Source organism: Triticum urartu, chromosome 1 (assembly GCF_003073215.2).
Source record: "Triticum urartu cultivar G1812 chromosome 1, Tu2.1, whole genome shotgun sequence".
Taxonomy (NCBI): Eukaryota; Viridiplantae; Streptophyta; class Magnoliopsida; order Poales; family Poaceae; genus Triticum; species Triticum urartu.
In genome coordinates this window covers 502,267,854-502,294,827 of record NC_053022.1, presented here as the reverse complement: position 1 = coordinate 502,294,827, position 26,974 = coordinate 502,267,854, and the positions used below count along the sequence as shown (strand labels likewise).

Below are 26,974 nucleotides of genomic sequence, written 5' to 3'. Positions count from 1 at the left end.
GTTCCTTCTTGACTTCTACCTCTGCTGATTTCAGCATAGCAAATACTTCAGGAATGGTCTTTTCCATCCCCTGCATATTGAAGTTCATCACAAAGCTCTTGTAGCTTGGTGGAAGCGACTGGAGGATTCTGTCAATGACCGCGTCATCCGGGAGATTAACTCCCAGCTGAGTCAAGCGGTTATGTAACCCAGACATAGTGAGTATGTGCTCACTGACAGAACTATTTTCCTCCATCTTACAGCTGAAGAATTTGTCGGAGACTTCATATCTCTCGACCCGGGCATGAGCTTGGAAAACCATTTTCAGCTCTTCGAACATCTCATATGCTCCATGTCTCTCAAAACGCTTTTGGAGCCCCGGCTCTAAGCTGTAAAGCATGCCACACTGAACGAGGGAGTAGTCATCAGCACGTGTCTGCCAAGCGTTCATAACGTCTTGGTTCTGTGGGACAGGTGGATCACCTAGCAGTGCTTGTAGGACATAATCTTTCTTGGCAGCTATGAGGATGATCCTCAGGTTTCGGACCCAGTCCGTGTAGTTGCTGCCATCGTCTTTCAGCTTGGTTTTCTCTAGGAACGCGTTGAAGTTGAGGACTACGTTGGCCATTTGATCTACAAGACATATTGTAAAGTTTTAGACTAAGTTCATGATAATTAAGTTCATCTAATCAAATTATTAATGAACTCCCACTCATATTAGACATCCCTCTAGTCATCTAAGTGTTACACGATCCGAGTCGACTAGGCCGTGTCCGATCGTCACGTGAGACGGACTAGTCATCGTCGGTGAACATGTTCATGTTGATCGTATCTTCCATACGACTCATGTTCGACCTTTCGGTCTCTGTGTTCCGAGGCCATGTCTGTACATGCTAGGCTCGTCAAGTTAACCCTAAGTGTTTTGCATGTGTAAAACTGTCTTACACCCGTTGTATGTGAACGTAAGGATCTATCACACCCGATCATCACGTGGTGCTTCGAAACGACGAACTTTAGCAACGGTGCATAGTTAGGGGAGAACACTTCTTGAAATTGTTGTAAGGGATCATCTTATTTACTACCGTCGTTCTAAGTAAAAAAGATGCAAAACATGATAAACATCAAATGCAATCAAATAGTAATAGACATGATATGGCCAATATCACATAGCTCCTTTGATCTCCATCTTGGGGCTCCATGATCATCTTGTCACCGGCATGACACCATGATCTCCATCATCGTGTCTCCATGAAGTTGCTCGCCAACTATTACTTCTACTACTATGGCTAACACGTTTAGCAATAATTTACATGGCGTTTCTCAATGACTCACAGGTCATACAAAAATAAAGACAACTTCTATGGCTCCCGCCGGTTGTCATACTCATCGACATGCAAGTCGTGATTCTTATTACAATGGCATGAACAACTCATACATCACATATATATCATTCATCATTCATCACAACTTTGGCCATATCATATCACAAAGCACTTGCTGCAAAAACAAGTTAGACGTCCTCTAATTGTTGTTGCAAGTTTTACGTGGCTGAAGTAGGGTTCTAGCAAGAACGTTTTCTTACCTACGTGAAAGCCACAACGTGATTTGTCAACTTCTATTTACCCTTCATAAGGACCCTTTTCATTGAATCCGCTCCAACTAAAGTAGGAGAGACAGACACCCGCCAGCCACCTTATGCATCTTGTGCATGTTAGTCGGTGGAACCGGTCTCACGTAAGCGTACGTGTAAGGTTGGTCCGGGCCGCTTCATCCCACAATACCATTGAAGCAAGATAAGACTAGTAACGGCAAGAAAGTTGACAACATCTACGCCCACAACAAATTGTGTTCTACTCGCGCAAGAAGAACTACGCATAGACCTAGCTCATGATGCCACTGTTGGGGAACGTTGCAGAAAACAAAAATTTTCCTAAGGTTTCACCAAGATCCATCTATGAGTTCATCTAGCAACGACTGATCAGATTGCATCTACATACCTTTGTAGATCACGCGCGGAAGCGTTCAAAGAACGGGGATGAGGAAGGTGTACTCGACGTGATCCAAATCACCGGAGATCCTAGCGCCGAACGGACGGCACCTCCGTGCTCAACACACGTACGGTCAGCGTAACGTCTCCTTCTTCTTGATCCAGCAAGAGGGAAGGAGAGGTTGAGGAAGATGGCTCCAGCAGCAGCACGACGGCGTGGTGGTGATGGAGCTGCAGTACTCCATCAGGGCTTCGCCAAGCACTATGGAGGAGGAGGAGGTGTTGGAGAGGGAGAAGGAGGCAACCAAAGGCGTGGGAGAAAAGCCCTCCTTCCCCCACTATATATAGGAGGGCCAAGGGGGGGGGCGCCGGCCCTAGGAGATCCAATCTCCTAGGGTGGGGCGGCGGCCAAGGGGGGTTTCCCTCCCCCCCAAGGCACCTAGGGGTGCCTTCCCCCATTGGGACTCTTCCCTCTTGAAACCCTAGGCGCATGGGCCTCTTGGGGCTGGTGCCCTTGGCCCATGTAGGCCAAGGCGCACCCCCTACAGCCCATGTGGCCCCCCGGGACAGGTGGCCCCACCCGGTGGACCCCCGGGACCCTTCCGGTGGTCCCGGTACAATACCGATGACCCCGAAACTTGTCCCGATGGCCGAAATAGGACTTCCCATATATAAATCTTTACCTCTGGACCATTCCGGAACTCCTCGTGACGTCCGGGATCTCATCCGGGACTCCGAACAACATTTGGGTTACTGCATATACATATCCCTACAACCCTAGCGTCACCGAACCTTAAGTGTGTAGACCCTACGGGTTCGGGAGATATGTAGACATGACCGAGACGACTCTCCGGTCAATAACCAACAGCGGGATCTGGATACCCATGTTGGTTCCCACATACTCCACGATGATCTCATCGGATGAACCACGATGTCGAGGATTCAAGCAACCCCGTATGCAATTCCCTTTGTCAATCGGTATGTTACTTGCCTGAGATTCGATCGTTGGTATCCCAATACCTCGTTCAATCTCGTTACCGGCAAGTCACTTTACTCGTTCCGTAATGCATGATCTCGTGACCAGACACTTGGTCACTTTGAGCTCATTATGATGATGCATTACCGAGTGGGCCCAGTGATACCTCTCCGTCATATGGAGTGACAAATCCCAGTCTCGATCCGTGTCAACCCAACAGACACTTTCGGAGATACCTGTAGTGCACCTTTATAGTCACCCAGTTACGTTGTGACGTTTGGTACACCCAAAGCACTCCTACGGTATCCGGGAGTTACACGATCTCATGGTCAAAGGAAAAGATACTTGACATTGGAAAAGCTCTAGCAAACGAACTACACGATCTTGCGCTATGCTTAGGATTGGGTCTTGTCCATCACATCATTCTCCTAATGATGTGATCCCGTTATCAATGACATCCAATGTCCATAGCCAGGAAACCATGACTATCTGTTGATCAACGAGCTAGTCAACTAGAGGCTTACTAGGGACATGTTGGTGTCTGTTATTCACACATGTATTACGATTTCCGGATAATACAATTATAGCATGAATAAAGACAATTATCATGAACAAGAAATATAATAATAATGCTTTTATTATTGCCTCTAGGGCATATTTCCAACACCGTGCGAATGGCCGCACCCCATTCATGGAAGGGGTCGGAATCCTTCAAGAGTTTGCACAATATGCTGCTCATGTTGGCCTCACCGACTTCATCGCAGCTGAATGCGAACAGTATCATCTCCTGAAAAACACCTTTGTGCAAAGTTTTAATTTCCTTCCTATGAATAATCCTCCTGAGGTCAGTTTAATTTATATGTTGAACCCCATCAGATACCGCTTACTGAATTTTGTGAAATATGCTTGCTTCCTTCTGATGGTAGTTTGGTAGAGCCTAGAACTGCAGAGTTTGGAAGCTTTTATCGTACTCTGACAGTAGGTGATGAGAGAGGGGTGTCGAGTATCACCGTCGCTGGCTTGCATTTTCTTGCTGTTTATTATTTTACTCTTTTCATTGCAAAATGCTTGCTTGCTAGAGACAAGGTGGGTGCACTCAGTTCCCTAGACCTTGTTGTTTTACGTCGTGCACTTGAAGGCGACAACACTTATAGCTTGGGAGCTATTGTGGCACGTCGCCTCCACATTAATAAATCCAAGGGTAAAATACATGGGGGTATTTATGCCACTCGGTTGGCGGCTCGCTTTAACATTCATATACGCTTGGATGATTATCCTTTGCCCAAGGTTTACCTAGATCACGCGGCCATGGAACATCACCAGTTTATTGATGCTGATTACCCTAACATCCCTCTTCTGTATAACCTGGTTTTTAGTGTGAGAACTCATGAATATTATTTCATTGCCTGCGCCTGCTTTGTTTGATCCTATTTCCAGGGGTGGATACAGGATTATGCCTGCAGATATCGTCGCCTACCAGAATAACCAGGCTGCAGCAGAGGAGGAGCCTCAGCAGTGGGAGCCACAGGTGCCCGCTCCTCAACAGTTCAACATGGGACCCCATGATTTCTTTGACTACTTGCCGATTACCAAGTTAGGCCAAAAGCCTAAACTTGGGGGAGTACGTATTTCCATCGATATTACATTCATGTTCACACATTTCATTATAGTTGTCGGTGTCCACACTTTTTCATTGTATTATCCATGTTAAATTTATTTTCTCGCTTTCTTCTTGTGTGTTTGAAAAACTTGAGAAAATACTAAAATATTTCCTGCTTCCTTTTTGTTTGTCTTTCTAGAGTAGTTAGATGTAGCATTGAAAGAAAACCCAAAAAGATTTCCTTGTTCTTCTTTTGCTTGTTGGGAGCTTTCCCGTGTAAATAGTTTTTCTCGTTTTTGCTTTTCCTTTTTATTTGCTTGTTCAAGAAAACCAAAAACTCCAACAATATTTCAGTGTGTTTCTCTGAATTTCTTTTCTTTTTATTTAGTCTCACCGAGGAGAAGACCACGATGAAAATGTTGAGTGGCTCTCATATGCACTATTGTTAATCTAACAAAGAGCTCATATTTCCCTGTCTTCTCCTGTTGAATAAAATGTTTGCAGATTCCAGCTTAGTCTACGGTACTCTTGCACTATTATTTTCACAACGTTCGGTTGTGCAAGTGAAAGGCAATAATGACGATATTTGATGAACTGGTCGTGGCAGAGAGAAACGGGTATGAACTCGACTTGTTCTGTTTTTTGTAAATACGTTTAACCTAGTATCCATGATTCAGCCCATTATGATTAAACATGTTTGCAATGACAATTAGAGATTATAGTTTCTCATGCCATGCATAAGTAGCTAGGGGTGGATAATGATTTATCTTGGATATCAACATTGCGTTAAAATGATTGTGATGTAGTATGATGATTTCGTATCCTCCTCTGAATGTTCGAGTGGCTTGACTTGGCACATGTTCATGCATGTAGTTGAATCAAAACCAACATAGCCTCTATGATATTTATGTTCATGGTGTTCATATCCTACTCATGCTAGTGTCCAATGTTACTTATGCATAATGCATGTTCATGGCCATTGTTGCTCTCTAGCTGGCCGCTTCTCAAAATATTTGCTAGCCTTCGCCAGTACTATAAGTGGAAATTCTGCTTGTACATCCAAAACCTTAAACCCAAGTTATTCCAGATGAGTCCACCATACCTACCTATATGCGGTATTACCATGCTGTCTAAAGTAAATTTGCATGTGTCATCCCTAAAAACTTCAAAAATATATCCTTTTTGTGTGCCTGGATCGTTCATGGAACGACAGGAGGTAGTCGGTATCTTCCTTGCTAAGAAGGTTATTCTCAGGATGAGTGTTTATTCACTCACCATCGCACGAGAAAAGGGCGGTAATAGGGATGCCCAGTCCCAAATTTCAAAAAGAATTGATCTTTCAAATAATCAAACAAAAAATCCAACGGAGTCATAACCTTTACTTTATCGCTTGGGAACCGCCACTAGTGTGCTTAGCATGGAAGATATTGATAACTGATGGTCGTGAAGTAAACAAGAAGGGTGCATGTCTCAAAATATCATTTACCTCTGTTGTAAAAACTTGAGCTCTGGCACCTCTGCAAATCACTGCTTCCCTCTGTGAAGGGACTATCTATTTACTTTTATGTTGTGTCATCACCTTCTAAAATAAGCACTAGAACTTGAGAGCACTGCTGTCATGCTGATGCATTGTGTGTAGCTAATGTTGGGTGCATCATGACTGGATCTTTTCTACCATGAATTACAATGTTTAGTCGCTGCTTGAACTTTGGAGGTGCTCTGCATTTATGTTTTGCAGTCTCAGAAAGGGCTACCGAGATACCACTATTGTCATATTCTATCATGGTTGTTTTGATAATGTGTTGCTGTTTGAGATATCTTATTATTGCTCGCTAGCTGATTATATCATTGATATGAGTTAATATAATTTTTAAGAGTTATTGTCGGCATGGTTAGTTATAATATTGGCTGAAAACATGGGTGTTGTTTAAGCTTATTTATGCAAACAAGAGCAAAAGAGTTCGTAAAAGTTTTTCTTTTTCAATTTCAGTTTATCAACTGAATTGCTTGAGGACAAGCAAAGGTTTAAGCTTGGGGAAGTTGGTACGTCTCCGACGTATCTACTTTTCCTAACTCTTTTCCTCTTTTTTTGGACTCTAATTTGCATGATTTGAATGAAACTAACCCCAGACTGACGTTGTTTTCAGTAGAACTACCATGGCGTTGTTTTTTTGCAGAAATAAAAGTTCTCGGAATGGAACAAAAGTTTGCGAGGATTTTTACACAATAAAAGAGAATTTCTGGAGTTAGGAACCATCGGAGGGGGCACCTAGGACGGCACAACCCACTAGGGCGCACCCCCCGCCCTCCAGGCGCGCCCAGGTGTGTTGTCCCCACCTGGTGGCCCCGCAGACCCTGAAACCAATGCTATAAAATCACATATTTCCAGAAAAAAATTAGGAAGAAAGAATTATCGCGTTCCATGAGATGGAGCCGCCGTCACCTCCTGTTCTTCATCGGGAGGCCAGATATGGAGTCTGTTTGGGGCTCCGGAGAGGGGGATCTTCGATCTTCATCATCACCAACCCTTCTCCATCGCCAATTCCATGATGCTCCCCACCGGGAGTGAGTAATTCCTTCGTAGGCTCACTGGTCGGTGAGGAGTTGGATGAGATTCATCATGTAATCTAGTTAGTTTTGTTAGGGCTTAAGCCCTAGTATCCACTATGTTCTGAGATTGATGTTGCTATGACTTTGCCATGCTTAATGCTTGTCACTTTGGGCCCGGGTGCCATGATTTCAGATCTGAACTGTTTATGTTATCACCATTATATCCATGTTGTAGATCCGATCTTGCAAGTTATAGTCACCTACTGCGTGTTATGATCTGGCAACCCCGGAGTGACAATAGTCGAGACCACTCTCGATGATGACCGTAGTTTGAGGAGTTCATGTATTCACCGTGTGTTAATTCTTTGTTCTGGTTCTCTATTAAAAGGAGACCTTAATATCCCTTAGTTTCCTATTGGACCTCGTTGCCATGGGAGGGTAGGACAAAAGATGTCATGCAAGTTATTTCCATAAGCACGTATGACTATTTACGGAATACATGCCTACGTTATATTTATGAACTAGAGCTAGTGCCGTATCGCCCTAGGTTATGACTGTCACATGATGAATATCATCCAACAAATTACCGATCCAGTGCCTACGAATTTCTCTTATATTGTCCTTGCTAAGTTACTACTGCTATCATTACTGCTGCACTTGCTACAAAGTTACAGCTATTACTGTTACCGTTACCATTGCTGCTACTACTATTATTAAAACTATCATATTACTTTGCTACTAAACACTTTGCTGCAGATAAATAATTTCCAGGTGTGGTTGAATTGATAACTCAGTTGCTAATACTTACAAATATTCTTTGGCTCCCCTTGTATTGAATCTATAAATTTGGGTTGAATACTCTACCCTCGAAAACTATTGCAATCCCCTATACTTGTGGGTTATCAAAGAGCAGGTTACAAAAGCCGGCAATGCATCAGATTAGGAGCAATCAGTTACAGAAGCAAAATCTAATGCAAGCATGAGAGAGAAAGGCATGGGTGATATCGGAATGATCAAGGTGGGTTTGCTTGCCTGGAAGCTCTACTGAAAAGGAAGAAGAGTCGTTGGTGACGTAGCCGATCACAGTGGCATCAGCAGCGGTCTCAGGGTCTACCGGAGAGAAGAGGCGGGAGAAACAGTAAATATAAAGCAAACAGATGCATGACATGACAAACAGACAGAGCTAGGCGTGTTCTAACGCAGTACTACACGATATAGGTGAAGGTGGAAAACATCCGGGATTGTTTTCCCGAAGTTTGGCATTTTCCGAACAGATGAAGAAAGGGGGCGGTTTCATGTTCGCTATACTAGGGGCATGTGACAGACGAACGGAGTGCATAATCGGTCGTTGGATTTTTTGAGAAACTTTCATATATAAAACTTTTTCAGCTGACTTATAGATTATTTTATATGATTTTTCAAAGTTTTAAACATTTTCTGGATTTAATTTTAATTCAAAATGAACTTATTGCACCAGCATGACGTCACCCGAACGTCAGCAGTCAACCAGCTAGTTGACTGGTCAAACTGACGCCTGGGACCCACCTCTCGCAGGGTTATTAGATTAAAATTAATTGATCTAATTAATTTAAATAATTTTTTATATTTTTTTCTTGTGATTAAATAGGGGGATGGGCCCCACCTGTCGAGCATTGACTATGGTCAAACGGCCAGCCGGGCCCCTAGGGCCCACCTGGCAGTGACACTGGGGGTGGCCCCGGGTGGTGCCACATCAGCGGTGCCGGAGAGTTGGACTCCAGCGAGCTCTGTTTGTGGTGGAGGGCTACGGGCGGGAATCTGACGCGTGTGATGGTGCGTTCAAAAGCTGGGGCTGCGCCGCTTCTAATGGCACTAGGGGGAGTGCGGGGGACGACCTGTAGAGGACACGGCGGCGACGGCAAGCGGCAGCGGCGCTCGGTTGTGCTACGGGGGCGGCGACACGCGGCTCTAGCGGCCAAAGGGAGGGCTCCGGCCGCACCGTAGAGGTGCCCCGAGCACACTGACGTGCTCGAACGGCCTCGAGAACTGCGGAGATGACGGCAGGGAGCTGCGCGGCGGAGCTGAGCTCGGCCCACGACAACGAGCATGGCTACGGGCGAGGCAGCAAGGGAAATTGAGGGGGAAACGGGGCGGTGCTCACTGCGGGTCGGTGGTGGAAGGCAGCGGGCTCGGGGGAGGATCGACGGTGGCGGAATAGGCGGCGGAGTGTGCTGGAGCTGAGGAAGAAGAAGATGATGAGGCGGACACTTCGGTGGCTCCGAGCTCGAAGTCAAGGGCGCAGACGACGTAGCGGAGCTAGGCGCGGCTCCTGGGCACGACGCCGGAGCACGGGGCGGTCGGTGGCCGCGGTAGCTCATGGAGATGCGGCCATGGCGGTTCGGTGCTGGGGGAAGAGCGGGTGTGGGCGAGGGCGGAGAGGAGAGAGGCCGAGAGGGCGTGGGCGCGGTAAGTGGGGGAGCTCGAGGCACCAGGGGCAGCCTTATCCTCGCCAAGGCGTCGTTGGCGAGGTGGTCGGGGATGACCACATCTTGTAGCGGCGCGGTCGGGGGCACATGGGTCAGGAGCGACTGGGGGAGTGTGGGGGCTGGGCTGGCTCGGTGGGCCGAGGCCCGGGGGGAGGGGCCTCTCCCACTTTTTCATCTCTGTTTTTTAACTTTTCTGTTTTCTTTTAAGTTTCTTTTTATTTTGGTTTTGTAAAATATATTACTAGCCCCTAAATCTCTCCCTAATAATAAAGCACGGATTGAGTCTCCGGGTTCACCGTCGTGGCGTTTTTATAAAAAAGTCCCTTTTCTTTTCGAAATTAGAACCCGCAATCCTTTCTTTAGTGAATGAATATGGGAAAACGCTTCGGTTTTACAAAAAAGACCCTACGTTTATTCGATATTCAGTACGCGGTCCCTGATTCATCTTATCCAAAACTCGCCCCTTTCCAGCGACGGCTCCCTTTCTAGCGAAGGCAGCGACGGCGGAGCACGAGCAGGTGAGGGGCGGCGCCTTCGTCGGACGGCTAGCCGTGGCGGAGGAGAAGGCGGACGCCATGGGTGCGGCTACAGACAAGGCGGAAGAGAAGGCGGACGCCGTGGGCTTGCTGCATGGCTACAGCCGAGGCGGAGGAGAAGGTGGACGCCGTGGGCGTTCATGGAGGATGGTACGCCGGCCGCCAGTCCTCTCTGGCCTCCTCCGTGGTATCCTTCTCAACCTCCGCTGCTCCTGTCGTGATTTGGATGGAAAATTGGAGGCCGGCCGTGTCCTTCTCCAACACAAATTGATGTAGTGCCCGACCCGGATTTGATTGGCTGGTATAAGAAGCAAGGGTCCTCGGCCGGAATCTCCATCTGGTTTTGCCTTTCGACCATAACCTCCATCATCCCGTCGAAATTGCAATTTTTGACCAAACATCCAATGTCGCCGCCAAGTTCGCTGGAGGAAGAAGTGCCGAGTTCGCCGGAGGAACAAGCGCCGAGTTTGCCGGAGGAACAAGAACGCCCGCCGAGTCCTGTGGTGGCTACATGAGAGGTATGTATCCCCTCTAAGCTACGCCACGGCGCGTTAGAGCCTGAAGTTCGTCAAAACTTGACCTGACCGTCACTGACGCCACCTTGCTGCCGCTGTTGCTGGAGATGAGCTGAATAGCAAGCTTTGGTTGCCTCTTTGCTTCCACTTCACTGCTCCTCTACTATCCGTAATTGTAAAACACCTAATACGATTCTTCAGCACTTGATACTGGTGGTCATGGTCTTCTTCTCTTACTGTTGCGAGACTTGGTTTTAGTTAGTAATCTTGAGATCAACGTGTACTCGTGGATTGCTTAGATGGAGGACCACTGTTGGTTTTGTACCTAGATGCGATTGTGAATCATGTACAGTTCAATTTAGATTCATGTGGTATTTTTCCTAAATTTGTGCCTGCTACTGTTGGTCTTAACTATGAATAATGATTTTTGCAACTGTAGGAGAATTTCTTTGCCGCATCACAAGAAAAACAATATGAAACAGAGAACTGTACTGAACCTTCTAATTATTGTATGAACTTGCTTCACTTAATTTGAACTGCATACTGTTGGAAATATGCTCTAGAGGCAATAATAAATTAGTTATTATTATATTTCCTTGTTCATGATAATCGTTTATTATCCATGCTAGAATTGTATTGATAGGAAACTCATATACATGTGTGGATACATAGACAACACCATGTCCCTAGTAAGCCTCTACTTGACTAGCTCGTTGATCAATAGATGGTTCCGGTTTCATGACCACGAACATTGGATGTCGTTGATAACAGGATCACATCATTAGGAGAATGATGTGATGGACAAGACCCAATCCTAAGCCTAGCACAAGATCGTGTAGTTCGTATGCTAAAGCTTTTCTAATGTCAAGTATCATTTCCTTAGACCATGAGATTGTGCAACTCCGGATACCGTAGGAATGCTTTGGGTGTGCCAAACGTCACAACGTAACTGGGTGGCTATAAAGGTGCACTACAGGTATCTCCGAAAGTGTCTGTTGGGTTGGCACGAATCGAGACTGGGATTTGTCACTCCGTATGACGGAGAGGTATCTCTGGGCCCACTCGGTAATGCATCATCATAATGAGCTCAATGTGACCAAGTGGTTGGTCACGGGATCCTGCATTACGGTACGAGTAAAGTGACTTGCTGGTAACGAGATTGAACGAGGTATTGGGATACCGACGATCGAATCTCGGGCAAGTAACGTACCGATTGACAAAGGGAATTGTATACGGGATTACTTGAGTCCTCGACATCGTGGTTCATCCGATGAGATCATCGTGGAACATGTGGGAGCCAACATGGGTATCCAGATCCCGCTGTTGGTTATTGACCGGAGAGTCGTCTCGGTCATGTCTGCGTGTCTCCCGAACCCGTAGGGTCTACATACTTAAGGTTCGGTGACGCTAGGGTTGTAGAGATATTAGTATGCGGTAACCGAAAGTTGTTTGGAGTCCCGGATGAGATCCCGGACGTCACGAGGAGTTTCGGAATGGTCCGGAGGTAAAGATTTATATATGGGAAGTCCTATTTTGGCCACCGGAAAATATTCGGGATTTTTCGGTATTGTACCGGGAAGGTTCTAGAAGGTTCCGGAGTGGGGCCCACCTGCATGGGGGGACCCACATGAACGTGGGTAGTGGGGACAAGGCCCCACAGCCCTGGTCAAGGCGCACCAAGATCCCCCTGAAGGAACAAGATCATATCCCGAAGGGATAAGATCAAGATCCCTAAAAAGGGGGGATAACAAATGGTGGGGAAGGGAAATGATGGGATTTCTTTCCCCCACCTTTGCCAATGCCCCAATGGACTTCGAGGGCAAGAAACCAGCCCCTCCACCCCTATATATAGTGGGGAGGCACATGGGAGCCGCACCCTAGCCCCTGGCGCCTCCCTCTCCCCTCGTAACACCTCTCCCTCTCGCTGAGCTTGGCGAAGCCCTGCCGAGATCCCCGCTGCTTCCACCACCACGTCGTCGTGCTGCAGGATCTCCATCAACCTCTCCTTCCCCCTTGCTGGATCAAGAAGTAGGAGACGTCTTCCCCAACCGTACGTGTGTTGAACGCGGAGGTGCCGTCCGTTCGGCGCTCGGTCATCGGTGATTTGGATCACGACGAGTACGACTCCATCAACCCTGTTCTCTTGAACACTTCCGCTCATGATCTACAAGGGTATGTAGATGCATTCGTCTCTCTCGTTGCTAGATGACTCCATAGATTGATCTTGGTGATGCGTAGAAAATTTTAAAATTCTGCTACGTTCCCCAACAGTGGTATCAGAGCTAGGTCTATGCATAGTTTCTATGCACGAGTAGAACACAAAGTAGTTGTGGGCGTCGATTTTGTCAATTTACTTGCCGTTACTAGTCTTATCTTGATTCGGCGGCATCATGGGATGAAGCGGTCCGGACCAACCTTACACGTACACTTACATGAGACAGGTTCCACCGACTGACATGCACTAGTTGCATAAGGTGGCTAGCGGGTGTCTGTCTCTCCCACTTTAGTCGGATCGGATTCGATCAAAAGGGTCCTTATGAAGGGTAAATAGAAATTGGTATATCACGTTGTGGTTTTTGCGTAGGTAAGAAACGTTCTTGCTAAGAAACCTATAGCAGCCACGTAAAAATTTGCAACAATAATTAGAGGACGTCTAACTTGTTTTTGCAGCATATGCCGTGTGATGTGATATGGCCAAAAGGATGTGATGAATGATATATGTGATGTATGAGATTGATCATGTTCTTGTAATAGGAATCACGACTTGCATGTCGATGAGTATGACAACCGGCAGGAGCCATAGGAGTTGTCTTAATTTATTTATGACCTGCGTGTCAACATAAACGTCATGTAATTACTTTACTTTATTGCTAAACCGTTAGCCATAGTAGTAGAAGTAATAGTTGACGAGACAACTTCATGAGAACACGATGATGGAGATCATGATGATGGAGATCATGGTGTCATGCCGGTGACGATGATGATCATGGCGCCCCAAAGATGGAGATCAAAAGGAGCAAAATGATATTGGCCATATCATGTCACTATTTGATTGCATGTGATGTTTATCATGTTTTACATCTTATTTGCTTAGAACGACGGTAGCTAAAATAAGATGATCCCTCGCAATAATTTCAAGAAAAGTGTTCCCCCTAATTGTGCACCGTTGCGAAGGTTCGTTATTTCGAAGCACCACGTGATGATCGGGTGTGATAGATTCTAATGTTCGAATACAACGGGTGTAAGCCATATTTACACACGCAATACACTTAGGTTGACTTGACGAGCCTAGCATGTACGGACATGGCCTCGGAACACGGAGACCGAAAGTTCGAACATGAGTCATATAGAAGATACGATCAACATGAAGATGTTCACCGATGATGACTAGTCCGTCTCACGTGATGATCGGACACGGCCTAGTTGACTCAGATCATGTATCACTTAGATGACTAGAGGGATGTCTATCTGAGTGGGAGTTCATTAAATAATCAGATGAACTTAATTATCATGAACATAGTCAAAAGGACTTTGCAAATTATGTCGTAGCTTACGCTTTAGTACTACTGTTTTAGATATGTTCCTAGAGAAAATTTAGTTGAAAGTTGATAGTAGCAGTTATGCGGACTGGGTCCGTAAACTGAGGATTGTCCTCATTGCTGCGCAGAAGGATTATGTCCTTAATGCACCGCTCAGTGAGCTGAACCTCGAGCGTCGGTTGTGGATGTTGCGAACATCTGACATACACGTTTTAATGACTACATGATAGTTCAGTGCATAATGCTAAATGGTTTAGAATTGAGGCACCAAAGACGATTTTTTTGAAACATCGCAGAACATATGAGATGTTCCAAGGACTGAAATTGGGATTTCAGGCTAGTGCCCACGTCAAGAGGTATGAGACCTCTGACAAGTTTCCTAAGCCTGCAAACTAAGGAGAAAAGCTCAATCGTTGAGCATGTGCTCAGATTGTATGAGTACTACAATCGCTTGAATCGAGTGGGAGTTGATCTTCGAGATGAAATAGTGATGGTTCTCCAAAGTCACTGCCACCAAGCTACTAGAGCTTCGTGATGAACTATAACATATCAGGGATAGATATGATGATCCTTGAGCTATTCGCGACACCGCGAAAGTAGAAATCAAATAGGAGCATCAATTGTTGATGGTTAGTAAAACCACTAGTTTCAAGAAGGGCAAGGGCAAGAAAGGGATACTTCATGAAACGACAAATCAGTTGCTGCTCTAGTGAAGAAACCCAAAATTGAACCCAAGCCCGAGACTAAGTGCTTCTGTAATAAGGGGAACGGTCACTGAAGCAGAACCACCCTATATACTTGGTAGATGAGAAGGCTGACAAGGTTGAAAGAAGTATGTATTGGACATACATTATATTAAATGTGTACTTTGATAGTACTCCTAGTAGCAGCAGGGTATTAGATACCGGTTCGGTTGCTAAGTGTTAGTAACTCGAAATAAAAGGCTACAAAATAAACGAAGACTAGCCAAAGGTGAGACGACGATATGTGTTGGAAGTGTTTCCAAGGTTGATGTGATCAAGCATCGCACACTCCGTCCACCATCGGGATTGGTGTTAAACCTAAATAATTGTTATTTGGTGTTTGCGTTGAGCATAGACATGATTGGATTATGTTTATCGCAATACGGTTATTCATTTAAGGAGAATAATGGTTACTCTGTTTATTTGAATAATACCTTCAATGGTCTTTCACCTAAAGTGAATGGTTTATTGAATCCCGATCGTAGTGATACACATGTTCATGCCAAAAGATATAAGATAGTAATGATAGTACCACATACGTGTGGCACTGCAATTTGAGTCACAATGGTATAAAACGCATGAAGAAGCTCCATGTTGATGGATCTTTGGACTCACTCGTTTTTGAAAAGATTGAGACATGCGAACCATGTCTATTGGTATATATGCATGAAGAAACTCCATACAGATGGATCGTTTGGACTCACTTGATTTTGAATCACTTGAGACATGCACATCATACCACATGGGCAAAATGACTGAAAGGCCTCGTTTTCAGTAAGATGGAACAAGAAAGCAACTTGTTGGAAGTAATACATCTTGATGTGTGCAGTCCATTGAGTGCTGAGGCATGTAGTGGATATCGTTATGTTCTTACTTCACAGATGATTTGAGTAGATGATGAGTATATTTACTTGATGAATCACAAGTCTGAATTATTGAAAGGTTCAAGTAATTTCAGGGTGAAGTTGAAAGATCGTCATGACAAGAGGATAAAATATCTATGATATGATCATAGAGATGAATATCTAAATTACGAGTTTAGCACAGAATTAAGACATTGTGGAAATTGTTTCACAACTAATACAGCCTGGAACATCATAGTGTGATGGTGTGTCCGAACATCATAACTGCACCCTATTGGATATGATGCATACCATGATGTCTCTTATCAAATTACTACGATAGTTTATGGGTTAAGCATTAGAGACAACCACATTCACTTTAAATAGGGCACCACGCAATTCTGTTTGAGTCGACACCGTATGAACTATGGTTTCAAAGAAACCTAAGCTGTCATTTCTTAAAGGTTTAGGGCTGCGACGCTTATGTGAAAAAGTTTCAGGCTGATAAGCTCGAACCCAGAGCGGATAAATGCATCTTCATAGGACACCCAAAACAGTTGGGTATACCTCCTGTCTCAGATTCGAAAGCAATAGGGATTGTTTCTTGGATCGGGTCCTTTCTCGAGGAAAAGTTTCTCTCGAAAGAATTGAGTGGGAGGATGGTGGAGACTTAATGAGGTTATTGAACCGACACTTCAACTAGTGTGTGGCAGGGCACAGGGAGTTATTCCTATGGCACCTACACCAATTGAAGTGGAAGCTTATGATAGTGATCATGAAACTTCGGATCAAGTCACTACCAAACCTCGTAGGATGACAAGGATGCGTACTACTTCAGAGTGGTAGGTAATCCTGTCTTGGAAGTCATGTTGCTGGACAACAATGAACCTACGAGTTATGGAGAAGCGATGGTGGGCCCGGATTGCGAAAATTGGCTCGAGGCCATAAAAATCCGAGAAAGGATCCATGTATGAAAACAAAGTGTAGACTTTGGAAGAACTACTTGATGGTCGTAAGGCAGTTAGGTACATATGGATTTTAAAAGGAAGACGGACAATGATGGTAAGTATCACCATTAAGAAAGCTCGACTTGTCGTTAAGATGTTTTCCGACAAGTTTAAGGAGTTGACTACGATGAGACTTTCTCACTCGTAGCGATGCTGAGAGTCTGTTGGAATTATATTAGCAATTACTGCATGAAATCTTGCAGATAGGATGTCAAAACATTGTTTCCTCGACGATTTTCTTGAGGAAAGGTTGTATGTGATAAAACCAGAAGCTTTTGACAATCCTGAAAGATGCTAACAAGTATGCAAAGCTCCAGCAACCCTTCTAAGGACTGGAATAAGCATCTCGGAGTTGGAATGTATGCTTTGATAAGATGATCAAAGATTTTGGGTTTATACAAAGTTTATGAGAAACTTGTATTTCCAAAGAAGTGAGTGGGAGCACTATAGAATTTCTGATGAGTATATGTTGTTGACATATTGTTGATCAGAAATGATGTAGAATTTCTGGAAAGCATATAGGGTTATTTGAAAAGTGTTTTTCAATGGAAAACCTGGATTAAGCTACTTGAACATTGAGCATCAAGATCTATAAGGATAGATCAAAACGCTTAATGGTACTTTCAAATGAGCACATACCTTGACATGATCTTGAAGGTGTTCGAGATGGATCAGTCAAAGAAGGAGTTCTTGCCTGAGTTGTAAGGTATGAAGTTAAGACTTAAAGCTCGACCATGGCAGAAGAAAGAGGAAGGACGAAGGTCGTCCCTTATGCTTTTGTCATAGGCTCTATACGGTATGCCATGCTGAGTACCGCACCTGATGTGTGCCTTGCCACATGTCTGGCAAGAGGGTACAAAGGTGATCTAGGAGTAGATCACCAGATAGCGGTAAAAAATTATCCTTAGAGGAATAAGGATATGTTTCTCGGTTATGGAGGTGATAAAGAGTTCGACGTAAAGAGTTACGTCGATGCAAGCTTAACACCTATCCGGATAGCTCTGAGTGGAGTAAACCGGATTCGTATAGTAGAACGGTTATTTGAAATGGCTCCAAATATAGCGTAGTAGCTGCATCTACAAGATGACATAAAGTTTTGCGAAATACATAGGGATCTGAATATTGCAGACCCGTTGACTACAACCTCTCTCACAAGCATAACATGATCAAACCCAGAACTCATTGAGTGTTAATCACATAGTAATGTGAACTAGATTATTGACTCTAGTAAACTCTTTGGATGTTGGTCACATGGAGATGTGACCTGTGAGTGTTAATCACATGGCGATGTGAACTAGATTATTGACTCTAGTGCAAGTGGGAGACTGTTGGAAATATGCTCTAGAGGCAATAATAAATTAGTTATTATTATATTTCCTTGTTCATGATAATCGTTTATTATCCATGCTAGAATTGCATTGATAGAAAACTCATATACATGTGTGGATACATAGACAACACCATGTCCCTAGTAAGCCTCTAGTTGACTAGCTCGTTGATCAATAGATGGTTACGGTTTCATGACCATGGACATTGAATGTCGTTGATAACAGGATCACATCATTAGGAGAATGATGTGATGGACAAGACCCAATCCTAAGCCTAGCACAAGATCGTGTAGTTCGTATGCTAAAGCTTTTCTAATGTCAAGTATCATTTCCTTAGACCATGAGATTGTGCAACTCCCGGATGCCGTAGGAATGCTTTGGGTGTGCCAAACGTCACAACGTAACTGGGTGGCTATAAAGGTGCACTACGGGTATCTCCGAAAGTGTCTGTTGGGTTGGCACGAATTGAGACTGGGATTTGTCACTCCGTGTAAGCGGAGAGGTATCTCTGGGGCCACTCAGTAATGCATCATCATAATGAGCTCAATGTGACCAAGTGGTTGGTCACGGGATCATGCATTACGGTACGAGTAAAGTGACTTGCCGGTAACGAGATTGAACGAGGTATTGGGATACCGACGATCGAATCTCGGGCAAGTAACGTACCAATTGACAAAGGGAATTGTATACGAGATTACTTGAATCCTTGAAATCGTGGTTCATCCGATGAGATCATCGTGGAACATGTGGGAGCCAACATGGGTATCCAGATCCCGCTGTTGGTTATTGACCGGAGAGTCGTCTCTGTCATGTTTGCGTGTCTTCCGAACCCGTAGGGTCTACACACTTAAGGTTCGGTGACGCTAGGGTTGTAGAGATATTAGTATGCGGTAACCCGAAAGTTGTTCGGAGTCCCGGATGAGATCCCGGACGTCACGAGGAGTTCCGGAATGGTCCGGAGGTAAATATTTATATATGGGAAGTCCTATTTTGGCCACCGGAAAATGTTCAGGATTTTTCGGTATTGTACTGGGAAGGTTCTAGAAGGTTCCGGAGTGGGGCCCACCTGCATGGGGGGACCCACACGAACGTGGGTAGTGGGGGCAAGGCCCCACACCCCTGGTCAAGGCGCACCAAGATCCCCCCTTAGAAGGAATAAGATCATATCCCGAAGGGATAAGATCAAGATCCCTAAAAGGGGGGGATAACAATCGGTGGGCAAGGGAAATGATGGGATTTCTTTCCCCCACCTTTGCCAACGCCCCAATGGACTTGGAAGGCAAGAAACCAGCCCCCTCCACCCCTATATATAGTGGGGAGGCGCATGGGAGCCGCACCCTAGCCCCTGGCGCCTCCCTCTCCCCTCGTAACACCTCTCTCTCTCACTGAGAGCTTGGCGAAGCCCTGCCGAGATCCCCGCTGCTTCCACCACCACACCGTCGTGCTGCTGGATCTCCATCAACCTCTCCTTCCCCCTTGCTGGATCAAGAAGGAGGAGACGTCTTCCCCAACCGTACGTGTGTTGAATGCGGAGGTGCCGTCCGTTCGGCGCTCGGTCACCGGTGATTTGGATCACGACAAGTACGACTCCATCAACCCCGTTCTCTTGAACGCTTCCGCTCACGATCTACAAGGGTATGTAGATGCACTCCTCTCTCTCGTTGCTAGATGACTCCATAGATTGATATTGTGATGCGTAGAAAATTTTAAAATTCTGCTACGTTCCCCAACACATACATAAGCTACTTTGCTCATGCATGCATCGATACTATTGTGTATAAATCATGCTTATCTATCTCAGTATGGCTCATAAATTTGTGTGTCAAAGATGACGATCTCAAAGACCATATTTTTTTCATGCTTTTATGATGTTAAAATGTTTTCGACTCCCCTGTTGTAGTTACTATTTCTGTCCCCTTGCTCGATTATGCTTTTTCTTCAGTTAACAATTAGCTTTGCAGAATATAGATATGCTAGCTGCACCTAGGTTATGCTTTTTCTTCAGTTAAGAATTAGCTTTGCAGAATAGATATGCTAGCTGCACCTAGCAAAACAGGATTAGGATGTGTAAACAAATTTCCTCTCTGTAGTTTCTGGGGTTACAGACCCATGTTTTTTGCTTAGTAACTAATTTTGTTTTTGTCCTGGTAGCATGTTTATAAGTGCCCCATATAAAGTATATGTACATATTTTGTGCTAAATCAATGTCTCAATTTGTCAAAACTGCATTACAGTTGCTCAAGACCTATATGCAAATGTTTGTGTGGAGCTAACTACTCTAGGCATGTGGCCAGTGTGTATCTGCATATTTTTCAGTAGAATTAAGTGCCTGGTGCCACTTGAGAGAATAAAAGAATGATCAGCTATTTTTTTCACAGTTATGATTTAGTCAACACTGATGTCTGTCTGCAAAAAGCTTATTTTGATTTGGAGTTGATTTTTTTTCAGGCCCTTAAGATGAGTAATGAACATCCGTTGAGCCGTCCAATGTTGCCTGTGGCAACTACACCGGAGGTATGAATCCCCTTCATATTAGTTTGCATATGTGAGCCCTGGTACATGTACAATGCGTCTATTACTGTGACACTTTTCTCCATATATACCTTGTAATACTTTGTTTTATCTAATAGAAGCTGGGTGTTTTCCCTTCTGTCAGGGAAAGAAAATTTAGAAGAGCATGAAGTACATGCTCATTTTCGTATATATTTTGGGATCATTGCATAGTGAGGAACATTAAGGTTATACTTAAAAGATGAGAGCATATTCTTCAAGCTGAGAAGTAAACTAGAATTGCCAAGAATCACAATCATCATAGTTATCAGCCATGCAAGAAATCAAATGCCATGTCTAAAAGTTCAACTCAAAGAACTAAGAACAAATAGGACTGCTTTTTTAGGTAACTGTGCATTTTGATGTAATAAGCCTAGACAACGGTCTGTATATCAGAAAACTTGGTTTTGGAGTGATTGATCTCCATGTAATTCAAATATATAGTGGCATAATTCGCATTACTATTCCCTGATCTTCCTCCTTGCCGAATTTATGATTGTCTTATACTATATCTGTCGACTTCGCAGCCATCGTCTCCTTTGACTTCACCGCCATCGTCTCCATCGACTTCGCCGCAAGACAATCTGCCACCGCCTCCGCCGATTTTGCCGGAAGACCATCAGCCGTCGCCTAGACCTACTTTGAGGTACTTTTGAAGCATCTGATGGGTCTCATATGTTTGTCAAATCGTCAATTTACTACAGCAAATATAGCTATTGCCGACAGTAGACTATATTTCACTGACAAGCAACGCATCATGCACTCCTACATAAATGGATTTTGTTTGTACTTGAAAGAAGCAGAGTAAATTCGTAAGGAGTGTTTAGTAGTTCAGTACATAGGTGACCAGAACAAAAGTAGTTCACAAATAAGTGATGGACGGGTCTCAATTATATTCAACAGGGCATGATGTTTACGAAAAATTACTGCTCACTGTATTTTGACAACTAGAAAAATGCAGTTCTGTTTGAGAATGTAAATGTAGGAAAAAAAATTAGGTTCTGCGCTGAGTCCGCGGGTCTCACAAAGATGTAGGATAAATAAAATGTCAAAAAGATCATATTAATTCTCATGTAATGGATCATAATGTGTGTCTTGAACTTTCCTGTTTTTATGGTTTTGCAGCCTAGAATATTTTGACATGCGCATATATAGCTACTTAATCAACAGAGTTCCTTTATGCTGTGTGGTAGACCACATTTGCTGATATGATTTACTTTCTCATTCTAGAATTTTTAAACATGCACATATGTATTGGTAAATTTTATCTCTATATACTTTTGCCTTCTACATACTGGATTGTAATATTTTCATCTCCTTAAAACAAAGCTACTGTCAGATGATGCTTCTAATGGTTGGAGGTTTACCTTTTATTTTTGTTCTGATTGCAGAAAATAGATGACAGCACTGTAACTTAATATTACACAGAACATTGAAGAGGACTTTGATAACCGACCTTCAAAAAAAGAAAAAAATTCTGAATCAAGTGTTCTGGAGCCATCACCTATGTCACCAACTATGTCAACATGTACTCCAGTTTCTGAGTGTTTTGAATCGATTGTGCCAAAATCAGATAATCAGATAGATTGTGGTCCATTGCCATCACCTCCATCCCCATCTAGCTCGACATTATCAAGAACATCGGTCGAGCCGTACAATGGCGCCTGCAGCGGTTACACCAGAGGTATTTATCCCCTTGATGAAAGCTAATCACTGGATGTAATCCCCTGTTTTAGTTGTTGTTTCTGTCCTGGTTATACAGGCAGTTTTCAACAGCAGCAGACTAGCATGCCCAGTCTGAACTTTTAGAATGTTTTCCCAGTTCATGTTCAACTTTGATCCTTTTTCCAGTTAAAGTTCCAAGCAACTTTCCTCTGTGAATCTGAGAATCTCACTGAAATTTGTGTTTCATTGTGTATATTCAGCCTATCGAGTCGAGTTTCAGACTGATCGTAAACAGACCTCGGTTTAAGCTGTGATGCTAATTTGATTTGTGTGCTGCACCATCATCCATATCTTCGATTTCAAGCAGTTCCATGGCAAATCAAATACATTTTTTTCTTTATTTATGACAACACATATTTGACAGGTTAAAGCATGTACTATTGTGCATACTGAAGTGTAACAAGCCTTTCCCAGTAGCAAAACTGAGTATGATACCATGTTCTGAATTTATGATTTCGCAAGTAAGATGACATACAACTGAGTATGTTGTTCTGAATTTGATATGAGTGTTCTGCACAAATATTTCTCATGTTCAACTGATTTCGAACTGATGTATCTGAGTGTCTGATACCCTGTGATAAAATATTGAAGTTATGTACATGTTGATAGTGGTTATCAAGCAAAGAGATAGTTCCCTAAAATGTTATTAGTTATCGCAAGAAGTTGATTCATTTACTTTTTTTGTGGGGGAAGTTGATTCATTTACTAATGTAGTAAGGGGCACAAACTAATTTTGTACATATACCTTGAAAAATTCACTTGCATGTTTTTATAGTCGTCTCCTGCATATGGACGGGTGTGCATGATCTTTTTTCTAAGTTCATGTATTTTCAGGTACCTACTCTTGCTACGATCCATGGCTTACGTACTGTACTTCTATAGATCCTTTTTGGCATAATGAGCTATGTGCAGGCTCTCCATTTTGGCTATATTCATTTTCCGTAACAATGCATGAATTCGAATATCATTTTGATATTCCCTTGCGTTGATCCAAGTTCGCTTAGAAATCTATGGATGCAAAAACAAGCCAGCTGTTGTCTTGCGTACATTTACGGGACCTTTATTGCGTACATTTACGATATCATTTTTATACAGTAGAGCAACACTGATGCAAAGTTAGAACAAGGCTATGTACTAGCGTCAGTAGAAATGTCCTGTAATACATACTATAAAAAAAACAAGCCAGCTGTTGTCGTGCGTACATTTACGGGGCCTTTATTGGGTTCTATAAACAACAAATGGAACAGAATTTACATAAGATTACATACAAGAGTTACTGCCATGGAATGTTTCTAGAACCCATTGAGAGAAATTGAGAGGAGGCTGCTACTATGTGCTTGCATATGCTGCTGTTGCTGCGTGTTGTTTTGCCAGAGAATTAAGAAAGAAGTAGAGAGAAAGTGAGAGGGATCGAGACCCTGCTGCTATTCGTGTTTCTGATTGATTATACTTGGTTGCCGTAGCAATTTATACAGTGTTCGATTGTTAGATTTTGTTTAGTAAAACCACTACTACTTGCTAGAGAGAAGGGAAGGGACGTGTATTGCTTCATGTCGCTAGATGTGAGTGCTTTTGTGTTTTGGGGCTTTCACTGTTTTTTCTAGAACCCATGGAGAGGCCAAGAGAGCCGGCCGGAGGGGAGACGAGATGAGGAGCTCAGCTGGCGTCGGTGCAGTTTAGGCTGGACTTAATATGTAGGCCAAATGTGAATGGACAAAGCCCAAAAAATAGTGTAAAAAAATTACAAATAAAATATAATATTCAAAAAAATATAACATCGCCATAAAAATGATACCATTTTAAAAAATATTCTCGATTTAAAAAAACACCTTATGAAAGTAAAAAAAAATCATGTTTTTCTAAACAACAAAAAACAAAGTTGATTGATAAAAACATTTGTGTTTTTCAAATGAAATGAAAGTGTGGAGCTGAAATAGGTAATGATGAACATTGCTAGGGTACGCCCAAATTTCATCGTACAAAAAAAAAACTTAGTGTAATCTTATTTATACATTTGTAAAAATTGGATTAAAAATGTTGCATAATGACACGTGGAGCAGGTTATATTTCATTTCTAGCCCGGTGCAACGCACGGGCATTTGTCCTAGTTAGTATTATAAATTATGTCACGCCCACAATTAGTTTGGCACCTAGATAAAATAGGTTAGTATTTTTATAAATTCAAAAGCAATTAAATAATTATTAATGCCACTGTTTTAATTATTTAAGAGCAATAAACCACTTTATAAAAAGTTGGTTTCTCCACCAATATTAACAAATTATTATTCACAACAATTTGAACATTTTAGTTTTGACATTTGAATTTATTTATTTATTTGACTTTATTTTAAATTAGGATTTGAATTATGCCTTGAATCAAATGAGGATTAGCAACAGTAATGTGATGACATGGCACCATTAAATTGGGAATATTGTATCTTAATTATCCGGGCGTTACACAAGATGACTGAAGGAAAAGCTTCTCCTTGCCACTATATTGTCAGTGGACATGAGTACAACGTGGGCTACTATCTGGTTGACGGTATCTATCCTCCATGGGCTACCTTTGTCAGGACTATCTCAAACCCAGTTAGGCAGAAAAAACCTCACTTTGTCCAAAGACAGGTAGATAGTAAGGATGTCAAGAGGGCATTTGGAGTTCTACAGGCCCGTCCTGCAGTTGTTCATGGACCTGCAAAACAGTGGGATTCGGAGACCTTGTGGGAGGTGATGACATGTTGTGTGATCATGCACAACATGATCGTCGAGGATGAGAGTGACGATGTTGCCGTAGCTCTGGAATTTGAGAACATGTGTGAGCCTGTCCAATTTCCGGACCAAAATCCGGCCACATTTAAAGAGTTTATTCAAATGCGTCAACAAATTCGGCATCGACCAACTCATGAGCAGCTGAAGGAAGATTTGATTGAGCATCAGTGGACGGTGAAAGGGGACAACAATGTTGGGATGTAATATTTGAACTTTTTTTTAAATTGAACTAATGCTGCATGCGGCTATTTGAATGTCTGTACCCTTTGCATACGGCTATTTGATCATGCAGACTTGAAAAAAAAGGAGGTTGAATGTATGTGGCTAGCGTTGGATGATGTCCTCGCACATCCGTGTCCGCGGACTGGTCCTTCCCTGTCCGCAGATGGATCCGGGAGAAAATTTGTTGGTTTCCGTTAGAGATGCCCTTACTCGTTCCCTGCAGTTCGGCGAATATATTACACCAGAACAAAATTGAATTTAAAATAGAAGCAGAAAAACACGGTGCAACAGTGTGGTGGTAGTATGGTTAATCATTATGTTTTTTCCAATAATTTCTATAGTAAGAGCATCTACCACCGAGCACCTCAAACCCGCCTTATATGCCCGGGCGGGCCGCCCAATCACTGTCTGGTCACGATTTTTTGACCCAGACAAGCTCTTTAAACAGGCCTCAAACGCCCGGGCTGATCGGCACCCCTCATATCCAACCCAAATTTGGGGCAGATATGGGGCGCCCGGGCACACCCGACCCGACCCCAAATTGCACAAAATCCACCAAACCCCTCATCCTCCTCCCGCCGCCCTCAACCTTTCCCGCGCCCGAACCCTCGCCATCCTCCTCCATTGCTCCCAATCCTCAACAGCGGTCCCGATCCACCGCCCGAGATGTCGACCAGCTCGACCAACACCACCGCGACGGAGACGTAGATCCGCCTGGTCCGTCGGCATGGTCGCTTCGTCGGTCGCGGCTTGCAAGGTGGAGAACGTCTGCCGGAAGTTGCGGCGACGCTGGCGGCGAGAGAGGGAGGCGGTGGCGGCGTCCCAGGGAGGTTCAGACATGGTGGATCAGTTGTCTCCTCCGCCGCGCTCGGTTCAAATGGGAACTCGAGAAGGCCAAGACATTTGGCGACATAGAGCTTGAGAATGAGAGGTGCAACTCGCATGGGACACGAAAGATGCTAGGATCATGTTGGCGGACGAAACCCTCTTCGATGAGCATGCGAAGAAGTGACTTATGGACAAGAAGATGGAGATTAACAACCATTGGAAGTATGAGGCGGCGAGGGAGGCTACGGCCCGGAAGGCGAAGGAGGCGGCCCGGATGTAGGTGGAGTAGGCAGCCCAGATGCAGGCAGAGGAGGCAGCCCGGATGCAGGACGAGCAAGACGCATTCCGCCTGGAGCAGGACGCATTTCGCTCAGAGCAGGCGCCTGGCCAGTGATCCGAGGCCATCCGTCGCGCTCGGACATTGATTTTATTTTGTCATGTCCGGTTTATTGAACTATGATTTGCTTTGCTTTGTTTCGAACATTGAAATTCGAACAATTTGTATCGTATGAACGACGTTCATGCATTGCATGGATTTGAGGATCGGAATTTGCGGTATGTGCATGTGTGGCGCAACATTTATGGGGTGTCCAGTCAATGCCCACGAACGCGCTCAGGCATGTCCACGAGCGTTTGAGGGGTCGGATTTGCCAAGTCCGGCCGTAGATGCTCTAAGATTGTATTATTAGTTATGGTTAGAAGCTAGCGATATCCGACAGACGCGTTCGCGGGAGAGGTCGGATTTGCCAACTCGAACTGTAGATGCTCTAAGATTGTATTATTAGTTATCGTTAGAAGCTAGAGATATCCGAC

General features: G+C 44.0%; 1 protein-coding gene across 1 annotated transcript; it reads left to right on the top strand.

The window, feature by feature from the left end:
* Positions 1–9,997: 9,997 nt before the first annotated feature.
* On the top strand, positions 9,998–22,535 carry LOC125522850 (arp2/3 complex-activating protein rickA-like). Its single transcript, XM_048687893.1, has 4 exons — positions 9,998–10,243; positions 20,516–20,581; positions 21,145–21,263; positions 22,009–22,535. The coding sequence occupies exons 1-4, from the start codon at positions 10,133–10,135 to the stop codon at positions 22,013–22,015; spliced, it is 303 nt and encodes a 100-aa protein (XP_048543850.1). The 5' UTR covers positions 9,998–10,132; the 3' UTR covers positions 22,016–22,535.
* Positions 22,536–26,974: the final 4,439 nt, after the last annotated feature.

What these genes read in the sequence shown, in the direction of transcription:
- LOC125522850 (XM_048687893.1), top strand. Translation starts at nt 10,133, where the DNA reads ATGGGTGCGGCTACAGACAAGGCGGAAGAGAAGGCGGACGCCGTGGGC. An exon ending in GTGGGCGTTCATGGAGGATG is followed by an intron (nt 10,244 to 20,515) that starts GTACGCCGGCCG and finishes ATTTTTTTTCAG; the next exon opens with GCCCTTAAGATGAGTAATGA. An exon ending in CTGTGGCAACTACACCGGAG is followed by an intron (nt 20,582 to 21,144) that starts GTATGAATCCCC and finishes TCGACTTCGCAG; the next exon opens with CCATCGTCTCCTTTGACTTC.